The sequence below is a fragment of the Oculina patagonica genome, chromosome 6 (genome assembly GCF_052425735.1).
Source record: "Oculina patagonica isolate OP01 chromosome 6, crgOcupat, whole genome shotgun sequence".
Taxonomy (NCBI): domain Eukaryota; kingdom Metazoa; phylum Cnidaria; class Anthozoa; order Scleractinia; family Oculinidae; genus Oculina; species Oculina patagonica.
The window spans coordinates 34,385,709-34,398,533 of record NC_135763.1 but is presented as its reverse complement, the minus strand read 5'-3'; the positions used below and the strand labels follow the sequence as shown (position 1 = coordinate 34,398,533).

Genomic DNA, 12,825 nt, shown 5'->3' with positions numbered 1-12,825 from the left:
TGGAAAAAAATAAGCGTTTACATAAAAAAAAGACTTCAAATCCCACCGGATTGGCTTGGTACACCAACATGGCCGCGCCGTATGATTAATTTGGAATACCAATATGGCCGCCCTGACGTCATGTGAAAACGCCCTTATCTTACCCGGCGTATCCGATCGAACGAAATCGAACCAAAAATCAATCGAACCCAATCGAACACCAATCGTTCGATTGGGTTCGGTAATCGAACGAAATCGAACATCTATTTTGCTGTGAGTTCGATTTTCGAACCAATCGAACCAATCGAACACAATCGAACTCAATCCGATTCGATTTTGTTCGAAATCCGTCTTTTGATAAGTAAAACACGCAGGACTAATCAGGGGGACAGTTCACCGTACAAAATGTCCGCAATATTAACAAACAGGAGTTTGGTAATCGAACGCTCGATTGAGTACGATTGTCGACTGTTCGGTAATCGAACATTCGATTTTGTTCGATTGTCGACTGTTCGGTAATCGAACGTTCGATTTTGTTCGATTGACCAAATTTTATTGTGAGTTCGATTATGTTCGATTACCGAACCCAATCGAACGATTGGTGTTCGATTGGGTTCGATTACCGAACGTTTGATTGGATACGCCGGGATCTTAAGAGTCGTAAGTTGGGATTAACTACTTACCACCAAAGGTCTTCTCCATGATCTGCTTCGCGAGGTCTTTTGGATCGACATCTTTGGACTCTTCAATAAGGTTGTCTTTACGTGCAGTTATCTTTTCCAATTCATCAGGGTCCGCTCCACTGCCAATCGCCACTGGAATAATAACCACATCACCTTCATACAAATCCTTGGCAGCCTGGAGCTTTTTCATGTCGTCATTGTCACCAACGGACTTGTTGTCAATCAATACCACCAGGACCCTCTTAGCCCCAGGTCTTCTGGGCACTTCGTCAAACGCTTTCTTGGCTTCTTGTAAAGCGACGTCAAGTCTAGGGCTTCCACTAGGTTGCCGAATGCGGCTAATGTAGGAAATGAGGGTCTGTTCATTAAGATTTTGATCTCTGTAACTGATCTCAGTTTGCGCCTGGGTTCCAAACACGATGGCTAGGTAGTGCAGTTTGGCAGTGCCATACTTCTGGATGATTTCGCCGATGGTATTTCTCATCAGTCTTGATGTGGTACCAGGATCGGTGCCGGTTGCACTAAATGCATAGCAGAGCTCAATTTCTGGAGTTGGCTTGAGACCTGAAAAGCAAAAAAATGTGTACTGACAAGATAGCCAGGATCACTGATATTAGCGGCTCACATTTCTTATAAATGCGCGATTGTCATCTTCGTGGACAAGTGAAAAATAAGTGGACAAGTGAAAGCCGATGGACAGACCAGCGATTAACCGAATGGCAGGAATTGTTTACAAAGTGAAGTGCCACGACTGCTCTTTTACGTACATCGGGGAAAGCAAGCGCTCATGGTCCTCGCGCGGAGCCGAACATGATCCAGGCCGCGCGAGCAATAGCGAATCAGCAATTAAACAGCATGCTGAGTCAACGGAACATAACATCCATCCTAAGGACGCCCAGATCCTCGAGCGTGGTGTAGTCAATTACAGCAGGAGGCTTTTTTTGGAGTCGTGGCACTCCACTTTGGACAGCGATGCTATCAACGAACGCAAAGCTTTTCCTCGCGCTTATGTGCCGTTAATTCAAAATTAAAATGTCGCACTAACGCACGGATTGGTAGCGCGAGCTCCAACAAACTTTCACTAACTCTGATGAAGGTGAACAGATGTCACCGAAAATTTAGTAAAGAAAAACAGATCGGCTTTAAACAATCTTCTTTAAAAGTGAAAAATACCTGTCAGATTATGGTATGGAAGTTGATTGTCTGCTTGGTCAGTTATCTTAACATGGACCAACACAATCAATAAACGCTGACCCTCCAACGTTTAAACCACAAATTTACACAAGACAAAGTTACAAGAAAGGTATTGATCTACATCGTAAAATGTACATTTTTCGTAAATTATTGTTTTTGCTCTGTGTTTTGACATGACATTTGTTATTGTTCTCGTCCTTGCTTCGAAGGTTTTTCTCCGGGTTCTTCGGTTTTCCTCCCTTCATAAACACCAGCACTTCTAAATTCAAATTCGATCGGGATCCGAGGGCCACTGCTTGGTCAGCCGAAAGACTGTTATGTGCAACCCTCGTTAAACAAAGTCCATTTGTTGGGCGATGCGTTTCTATATTTTTTAACTGTACATTTTTAAAACATTTTACATTTTATTGTAATTTGACACTGAAAAACCATTTTTATTGGAGTGGCAAATAAAATCTTATCTTATTTCCCGGCCTCAAACCATGATGAGTGCGCTTAAGGACTTATAAATCTATATTTACCACAAACAACAAACCACATGCACTTCAAACATACCTCCTTTCAGCACCTCGTCAATCTTATCCACAACCTCATCCGGATCTTTGTCTGTTGTTGTTGGAATGCAACTGTCTTTATTTGGAGTGACCGCTTCACAAAATGGAGGAACGTACCTCGTGTTTATAACAACAACAATAATCTGAGTGCCCTCGGCTTCCAATGCCTTGGAAGTTTTAGCTGCTGCATCGTTGCCGGTCTGCTCTTGGTCAGTGTAAATGACAACAACTTTTTTAGCGTTCGGACGGCTACCCGAGCCATTTGCAAACAGCTTCTTCGCTTCAATAAGTGCTAGATCGAGCCTGGACGTGGAGCCAACTCGTGAAGATAGGTTCTCAATAACGCTTTTAACCTGACTATCTGATGAATACTTCTTTTGGAAAGTATTGATTGTTTTGACACCAGAGTTGTACGTCAGGAAACTGTAGGCCGTTTTGCTAATTGGATGCTCGTCCAAAAGTTCCAGGCTTACTTTCCTGAAGAATGGCATGTTTTGTGCACCGAGAGACACAGCAATGACAAAGTCGTACTCATCTTCTTTCATTTCTGTAAAATAAAGAATACATTTTAGGCAAGTAAAACTTTGCATGCATTTAATAGTCCTTACTAAAACAAAACGGTAAAGTTTTTGTGATTTCCCAGATGACATGTTAGGATTCTGGAGAACCAAACTTAATTTCAGGAAGACCTAGCTTGTAATGATCAAATTAAAATTGGGAAAACAATCATTTACAGCATGTCAAACCCAAACAGTTAAACGACATCAACGCAATTTTTTTGAAATTCGCCATGTCTTCCTTTCAAACTTAAGTAACTTTACAGCGCAACAACAATAACTTCAGCTACAATAGATTTCCACTTTCAGTTGTTTGAGGCAATCAGTTTTCAGTGCAATACAACGTTTCACCTTGGAATTGAGTTGAAATGTTCTCTGTTCTGCTTTACAACATGTGATTGGCTTTCATTATTTAAGTGTCGCCGGTTACAGTAGTCGCACTGTACGTTTTATTGAAGTTAAAAGTGTTCTCTTTAATTACCTTTTAAAACTTTGCCCATAATCTTTTCTTTCAATTCATTCACATCGACATCGGTGGTGACATTCACGACGTTTGTTTTGTCAGGGGTAATCTCTCCACATTCAACAGGGTCAACCTCGTCCCCAATAACAACTGGAATCACCGTAATTCCATCGTCTTGTAACAGCTTCGCACTTGCCTTCACATCATCAAGCTTGCTAGTTGACTTCTTATCTATGATGACTACGAGAACTTTTCTTGCATTAGGACGCTCTTGTGCTTCATCAAACAATTCTTTTCCTTTCTTTAGGGCATCATCAAGATCAGGAGTCTCCTTTGAGCCAGACAGGAAATCGATCACATTCTTAAGACCTTCGTCGCTTGGAAAATCATCCCCAAAGCTGATTCTGATCGAGGCCCTGGACCCAAATACAATGACACCATAGCGCAGTTTATTCATGCTGTATGTGTCAATTATAGCCTTTATCACTTCCTTTGCCTTCTCGAAGTTGTCATCGGCTTTTACTGATGCAGCACTGATTGCAAACGCAAGATCTACCTCCGGGATCGATGGAAGGTACAGATCTGTGAAGAAAAGAAATTGGCAAAGCATTGGTTATTTTGGGTTCGCAAGACATCAAGAAGAAGAGCTTTTAACTGGCGCAAGAGGAGTGTGATAAGATTAACTTGGCATTCTCTAAGATTTACACCGAAACCTTTTGGGATAATAAAAGAAATACGAAACTGTGCTTCAGATACCCATCGTTTCTACAAAACAACATATATCGATGGCATCATTTTAAAGCAAATCAGAGCTTGGGCATGCTATAAGTGTCCATAGTTGTTTTCGATTAGCGAATCAAAGATTGGTTAGGACTTCGGTGACTCCATTGCTTTATTGTATCGTTCAGTGGAGAACTTGTTTAGGTAATGTTTAATAAATGAGCAGCAGTGTTTTATCAAGTTTAAAACACGAGGCGCAGCCGAGTGTTTTAGACTTGATAAAACACGAATTGCGAATTTATTGAACGGCTTAAAAATCTTCTGATGTAGATCAACTCATTCCTGCACTAATATTTAGATTTGGGGTTATTTTGGCCTAGAAAATTGGACGTAAAGTTTAGCCGTGTCTTTATCAGATATAAAGACACTCATTAAACATTAATTTCTTTTGTATTTTCTTTATAAATTATTAATGAGTTTTTGAAGAATTGACAAATAACACGAAAAAGCGAACTTACTGCAGACAAGACTGAATAATTTACTTACTTTCTCTCACTTTGTCGATAATTTTCTTCCCAAGTTTCTCTGGGCTCTCTGTAGTCGGTACTTCAATTATGTTGTCCTTTAGCGGAGTAGTCTTTTCCAGTTCCTCACGATCCACTTCGCTTCCAATTCCAACAGGAATGACCTTGACGCTAGCCTCTTCCAACGACATTGCAGATTTCAAGACATCTTCTTCAGTACTCCCTGACTGGTTGTCCACCAAGAAGACAAGGATTTTCTTTGCATCTGGTCGAGCCCCAGGTGCTTCAAACGCTTTCTTCGCATCTGCCAAAGCAAGATCTAAATCGGGTGTACCACCAACGGCAGTCAGGCTCTCAAGCTTCTTCAACAAGGCTTGTTCATCTGGGAATGAGTCTTGGAAGTCCACAATTGTTCTTGTTACTGATCCGTACGTCATAATAGTGTAATGTATATTCTCCGCACCATGTTCAGAAACAATGGACAGTAAAGCGTCTTTCATCAACTCAAATGTTTCCTTTGCTTCTGTCGAGGAGGCACTGATTGCGAAGACCAGATCGATGTTCTCTTGGTCAACTGGGTCCGGGACTATGTGAGAAAAGTAATCATTTTATTATTATTTGAGACAATTACAAGTTAACAAAGTTATAAAAGGATAAAAGCCCAACAACTTTACAAAGTTCACTCGTTAAGAAAACTGAAGATTCGTTTTTACAAGGAGAACGCACTCTTCTAATCAAGAATATCTTAATATACCTTTCTCTCAACATGAATTGCTTTCCTTGTCAAAACTAGAACGCTTTCTAAGGCCTCATTACACAACGCATTTTTTCTCGTGAGAAAAGTTGTCCTTTTTGCAGCTTTTGTGCTTAAGACTGTTGTTGTTGTTGTTGTCGTTGTACAATCCCGCTAACATTCCACATATACACAACTTGGGAAACAGGGTCTTGTGTTTTCGGTTGCTGCCAATCTTGGCATATTGAATTCTGACAGTAAGTGTTTAAGAAAAATAGAAATATTAATGAAATAGCAACCTAGCAAATAGCATAAAGGGTATGATTTTCTTAGCCTTATAGAGCAGGAGGGCATTTTGCGGGCGCATGCGTGCAACCGCTGTACAAAGACCGCGTGATCTTGGGAATAAAAATGGCGCGGAAGATTCAAACTTTGTTTTTTGTACTGTTTATCGTCACATAATTTAATATAGACGTAAATTTCGCCAAGAAAAAGTGTTATGTGTGTGGCAAGGCTCTTATAAAGCAGATTTTCTGGCCTGCTTCGGGATCGTTGTTGCAAATAATGGGAAAATATGTGGAACAGGTAGGAAAGCCTTCACCGACAAAAATCAAACAGGCCGTAAAAAGAGGAAAACATTTATTCGTGTGCTGGAGTGTGATATATTAGGATCAAAACTTCACATCAAATCAATTGCTGTAATACAGGCAGAGTGCGAGCAAAATTATAGCTTGTCGGGAGATGTTTTGCCTAAAGGGACGGCCACCAAAGAAAAGGGTTTTCCCTGAGGGGGAAGACATGTTTGGCTGTTCTGCACATGATAATGCAGCTCACTGATGACTCTAAAGCAAAGCCAACTTGCCCTCGACTGGCAAACAGGGTTTCCTGGAACAAGAACTGCAGTCAAATCACATTTAGGCGACACAGAAGTAAAACAGTCGTTATAACAGAACGAACATCAATCTTAAAGAAATAAACATTGAATGAAAAATTGAAAATAACATTGTTTATAGTCAAAAATTATTTCTTAAGACATTTTATGCAGTAGTTATTAGAACGTTTCTGAAAAATATATATATCGCTTGTTCGTTTCATGCTATTTTTTGACTGGTGATCAAGGCTAGATTTTGATAAAGGAGCCAAAAATGTACTAATTAACATAGTAAAATGTAAACAAATAGTCTACCAGCAAAGAATTACCATAACACTTTAAAATTAAGACCGATCGCAGTAATTCTTTTCTTGTTCAACGGAATAATTGTGGTACATCGAAATGTGAAGTTATTTTGACCACTGCTTAAGTTTAAGGAAATAATTACAAACGATAGTTTCTCTCTTATAATTAACCAACGAGAACGTACGTTAAAGAAAGCTAAAAATTACCACAATAGACCATTTTTTAACGCTACCTTCGCAGCATTAGACGATAGTTCAAGTACTTCAGGCTCCATATATCATCGGTAGACGGTGGAGATCAAGGTTAGATTTTGAGATTTTCGCATCGTGAGAACGATGAAATTGCAGTTTTATGAAAAATCTGAACAAAATCATGACCACTCGCTCAAACCCGGGATACTTGATTATAACATCGTATAATTAAAACTGCTGTTTTATATTTTAGTACTAAAAGCCGTAGCGCTTTGTCGGTTTAGATCTCCCGGCTATTAAAAACATGGGCAAGGTATTTAGGTTCTCGACATTCGGTCGCCATTTTGTCCACGCGCAATGTTTTTAAATACACATAGCCAAAGTCGATCAGATAAACGGCACGCCGACACCAAAGTATGCTTGTTGTTGTCAGAAGATAAAGCAAGGACTCTTAGTATCGTATACAGCAAATAAAACTTAAAACACCTTTTATTTTGAGCTAAAAATTAGGCCATAAATTGTGAAAAATATGTAAACAATCGATAGCAGAACTTCTCTGTCGTGCGCACTAGCCCATATCGACGCATGCGCACGCAAAATGCCCTCCTGCTGCCTTATAGTAACAGTAATATAAACTACGTACGTTCTGCTATTTTGCGCATGATCTCTTCCCCAGTCTTCCCCGGATCCTCGTCAGAGGTGCTGTTCATCGAGTCACCATCAGTTGGCGTAAGATTTTCCAGCTCGTTGTGACCAGCCTCCTCTCCAACCGCAACAGTTATTATTGTCACGTGGTTGTCAATCAAATCCATAGCAACGCCCTTGGCAACCTCCCTATCTCCAGATGACTCATCGTCTGTCATGACAACCAATATCTTCCTGGCATCTGGTCGTACAGCTTCATCCTCGGTGAAAAGTTGTTTTGCTCTCTGTAATGCTTTGTCTAATGCTGACCCACCTGGGACGTTTGATGCTGAGCTAACCATTTCCACAAGTTTGTCTGGGTCTGTGACACCATCAGAGAACTTCAGGACCACTGAAGGTTCATTACCGTAAAGCACAACAGCATAGTGAATCTGGGTTGTGCTATAATTCTGCATGATATCCGTCACGACCTCTTTCATGTAAGGAAACGTTTTGAACGATTTTGAAGATTGAGAACTTAGGACAAACATTAAGTCGATCTTGGGAAGCATTATTCTCTCTGTTAAAAAGCAAAGAAAACACAATTAGTTAACAACAACAACAACAACAAAATTATTGTCCCTGTCATTATCAAGGGTAGCGCACCAAGGTTGAGGAATGTTTCTATAACAGCTTTTAAAAAAAACCCTTAAGACTTACGGCACTTTTCGTTTGTCAGATCTGGACGGCCGGGCCGCTAGTTTTGAATGTAAAATGGGCCTTTTCCACGAGATTGTCCCACAAATCCACCATAACAATGTACAATATTTATGTATTGACTGATTTGACAGGACAAATCTGACTAACAACGGAATTATGTTCTCGAATATACCGGTCTGGCTGGCCAGTTCTGACAAAAGGAAAGCGCCTTTAGTTTCTTGTGCAACAAAGAAAGGGAGATGCTTTGAATCTTAACGGCAAATATAACGGTAGTTTTGCTGTCAATGTTAACTTGTGATTTTGAAATCCTTGTGCGATATAAGGCGAGATGGCTGCCATCTTTTTGTTTGCGAACAGGACTCTGAGCGCGATACTCAACGAGTTTGCCAAAGCAGAAAGGTCTCGTAAGAGTCCCTTGGCCAAAAAAAAACACTGCATCGGACTAGCCACGAATTGTGTAATATCTCAAGTTTTACTGAAGCATATGTTAATTTTTAATTTGCGGATTAGTGTTTGTTTATGGCAATCTAATGATTTCTTGAGATTTGTAGCTCGTGGATAGACGTCTGTGAACTCGCGCAAAAGTTTGGAATATAACAAAACTTTCTAAGCCTGTTTTACTAAACAATGCTCTTCTTTGGGAATCAAAGCCTCCTTAAGCAAACCCAAAATATTCCATAGCTAATTATCAATTATAAAGGTAAATTGACCGCCCTAGCATATATGAAAAGCTGACATTTAATTCAAGTGTGCTTCTTCAGGGCAAAGACAAAGAGCTCACGCTCAAAACGTCAGCTTTGCAAAATTCGCTACAGCGTTTAATTTACCTTTTACAATTCATAGGTTGTAATTCGCTAGTTTTTTTTTTCACTTGACCGGCAAGCAGCACAATTTTTTTAGCAACTATAAGCTTTGCAAAATTATTCCACGTTTTGATAAAACGAAAAACATTTACACCACCTTGTAACTTTAACTCGTTTGCTTTTTTCGTGTTTCATGTTCCTGATCAGAATATTCCAAAACAATCATCCACAACAAACTTGCTACTTACTTCTGAGTATTTTTTCCACTATCTCATCTGCAATATCATCAGTATCATCATCTTTGTCTGCAGTTATCAAATTGTCCTCGAATGGTGTTGTGTCCTCGAGCTGTTCAAGATCAACTTCATTTCCTATGCCTACAGGGACAACCTCGATCTCCTCATCTTCCAGTTCTCTAGCTTTTGCTTTGATTTCCCACGGCTTGTTATCTGAAGTATCATCGACGATAATTACTAACACTTTCTTAGCATTTGGACGGGCTCCTTCAAACACCCCCTTCGCCTGTAGCAGCGCTGCATCCAAGTCTGGCGTGCCTGTGTTTTGTGGTAAGTTGTCAATGCGTTGCTTTAACTCATGCAAGTCAGTGATTTCCTCGTCAAAGCTTAGCCTCACAGATGAAGAGTCTCCAAACACAATTATTGCAGGTCGAATGCTGTCGACCCCGTGCTTTTCAAAGATGGTCTTGATCACTTCTTTCATGACATTGAATGTCTGTTGAGCATCACTTGCTGTGGCGCTAATAGCAAACACAACGTCCACATCTTGAATTGGTTTTGCTAAATAAATAAATAAATAAGGAGAAGAATAGAAAGGAAATGCTTGGATGACTTTGTATTCGAACTAATACCAAATTTAGATCACAGAATTTGCGTTTGTGTTACCGTTATACCCCACTCTTTCCACTTCTATCGTTATAAGTGACGTTATGTAATGATTATATGCAGTTTTAGTAGAAACACAGCCATGCTGTATTGAAAACCCGCGAAGCTGATTAGTTCTCCTATTGTTTTCTATTCGATGATAAACTCACGATAGCGCGCCTGTTGCTCTTTAAAGGGACAATTATTCTTGTTTTTTGGCGTAAAAGTGCAAATTATATTAAAGTTTTGGACTGCAATCATTTAGATTTTCTACTAAAACAATTAGACTACTCGCCCTCGTTTTCTACGAGCGATAGTCAAATCAAATGCGCCACGTTGACTGTTCCCTCGTAGAAAAACTACTCGGGATCGTAGTCTAATTGTAAAGTAGAAATCAAACCATTGTTTAAGCATCTGGCGGTCTACTAAACTAGTCCTACTGGTTGTGAAAGTGATGTACCAAGCGACAACGCCTATTATGGATCGCCGAGGAAGTTTATTTACTGAAGGCACAGCAAAAATAAAAAGATTCTCGCGACTCTTACCTTGTCTAATTTTTTCCATTATTTCCTCCCTGACCTTTTCTGGTTCGTCTGTGTTTGAACTGTTTATGATGTTTTTATCAGAAATCGAGGCAGTGGTAAGCTCCGTGCGATCCGCTTCATTGCCAATAACGACAGCGAAGACACGAATGTCTTTATTATCAAGAGACTTGGCTGCCAGCTTTACTTTGCTTGGAGAGCTGCCTGACTTGACGTCCGTGATAACAACCAATACTTTCTGAGCGTTTGGTCGAGCAGACGAGAGTAGCTGTTCACCAAGTTGCAAGGCTTTGGCTAGATCTGGCGTACCACCTGGTCTGATAATTGCGTCAACTTGTTGTGTTACATCCGGGTTTAAGCTGTCACGCAAGGTCAACTCTACGCGGGGCGTACTTCCATATGAGATGATGCCATACCGAAGTCTGTCCATGGCATACTTGTCAATAAATGATTTTATGACGTCTTTTATTTGTTGCAAGGTTGCAGCCGCATCAGTCGAACCAGCAGATATAATGAAACCCAGATCGACTTCAGGTGGGATCGGTTCTTGGATAACTATAACAGAACGACATAAAATGTATTAAATGTTCAACTGAAATCATCTCAATGCTTAACACAATAATACACAACTGTATTTTTCCATCAGAAACAAGAAGAATTTGCCCTTTTTTTACACCATGAATGGGCTGTTTGCAGCTAACGGTCGGATGGTACAAAATAACACCTCGCTGGAGGGCAAGCTTCGCGCTGGGACATCCAAAACAAGCGACTTCAACCAGTCGTACTTTACGTGTTTTGAATGTCCCAGAGCATAGCTTGTCCTCCAGCAAGGCGGATTGCCGTGTGTACCATGTGACCTTAAGCTGCAGAGGGCCCATTGTAAAACGCATGCCGACGTTCACTATTTTAACAATAGAGTGTTTCTGTCGAGGAACTATCGGCTAATAGTTGCCCCGCGGAAATTTGATGTTCTTAAAACAAATATTAGCCCGAGAAGCGAAGCTTCGAGGGCAAATATGCTAGTTTTAAGAACATCAAATTTCCAAGGGGCAACTATCAGACCGATAGTTCCGAGACAGAAACACTCTATTGTCTTTATTGTTCACCACTAAATTTTTTTCCTCGCGCACATACAAAAACAAGCATCGTGAATTATTTTTACTTTTGAGGATAAAAAACTCAATTGAAAGCCGAAATTTAACAAACGAAACAAAACCAGACGAGAAACCCACTAAATGCAGTGAATTTGGTTGGGTTTTTTTGTTTGCAGGCACGCTTGTTTACAAAAAAATGCACGGGTGCGCACGGCAGGGCACTATGGGCTGATAGTGCCCTCCGGCGCGCGGGCACTATCGCGTCACGTGTTCAATTTAAACCAATCAGAATCGGAGAAAAATTAGTGGTGAACTATAACGGTGAATAGTCATCGATGACACAGCCAATATAAATTATTGATTTACAATAGACCAGGGCTATGCCATATTAATCAAATACTTACCCTCTTTCATTTTATCAGTAATCTCCTCAGCTATTTTATCGGGATTTCCTGTTTTAGGCACCTCTATAGTCGTGTTCTTCAGGGGAGTAATGTACCCACACTCTTCAACAACCGCTTGGTTCTCTATTGCAACAGGAACCACCCAGCATCCTTGTTCAATCAGTGGTTTAGCAGCCTCGATGATCTCGACCTTCTCATTTCCAGACTTGCTGTCCATAATAACTATCAGGAATTTCTTCGCGTCAGGTCGAGCACCCGCTTCATCAAACAATTTCTTCGCCTCTACCAACGCCTTCTCTAAATCTGGTGTTCCAGAGCTAGGCATAGCAGAGTCTATAATCTTTTTTAAAACCTCTGGGGACCGTTTGCCTGCAAACGGAGCTAAAACCTTCGGACGGTCACCAAAAGTCATTACACTGTAGTGTAGGTTGGTTGTGCCATAGGTGTCTATCATAGACTTGATGGTGTCCTGTATAAGCTGGATTGTTGTTGAAGCGTCTTGAGATGTGACGCTTATGGCAAAGCCCACGTCGATGTTTGTACTCTTTAGGGGATCTGTAAGGAAGTCGGAAATATCTTTTACATCAATGGTTATGTATTTTTAACAGAACGAATTATATCAGTGATTCCATGGCTTACATCTACCGTCAAAACTGCATTCAGTCACGTCTGCTTTTTAAGGAACTGTGTCGCAGATTTTAGCCACATTTAGGCATGCGAAAATGGCCACCAAATTAAGTGAAAAATAAAAGTAACCACTTAAAAGAGTAAAGAAACATTTTAATAACAGAACAAATACAAAAGGAGGTACGGATGGACACAAATAATCAAGAAGATTGAAACGGATTGCGATATGGTTTTTTGTCAAAGTTAATCTCGTTTGTTTATAGCCTTTAATTTTACGCCCTGGAGAGATATTTATTTTGTAATGAAGCTATGGTTTGTAATTTGGATCCATAGAAGTAGTTTCTTCGCTAACATT

At 40.2% G+C, this 12,825-nt stretch overlaps 1 protein-coding gene across 1 annotated transcript in view; it reads right to left on the bottom strand.

The window, feature by feature from the left end:
• The window catches only part of LOC144658049 (uncharacterized), a 155,151-nt gene that overhangs the window by 100,880 nt on the left and 41,446 nt on the right, over positions 1-12,825 (bottom strand). Inside the window, 8 exon segments of the mRNA XM_078518375.1 lie at positions 663-1,226; positions 2,412-2,957; positions 3,449-4,012; positions 4,697-5,260; positions 7,419-7,979; positions 9,171-9,719; positions 10,349-10,900; positions 11,844-12,398. Coding sequence (XP_078374501.1) covers positions 663-1,226; positions 2,412-2,957; positions 3,449-4,012; positions 4,697-5,260; positions 7,419-7,979; positions 9,171-9,719; positions 10,349-10,900; positions 11,844-12,398 — 4,455 coding nt within the window.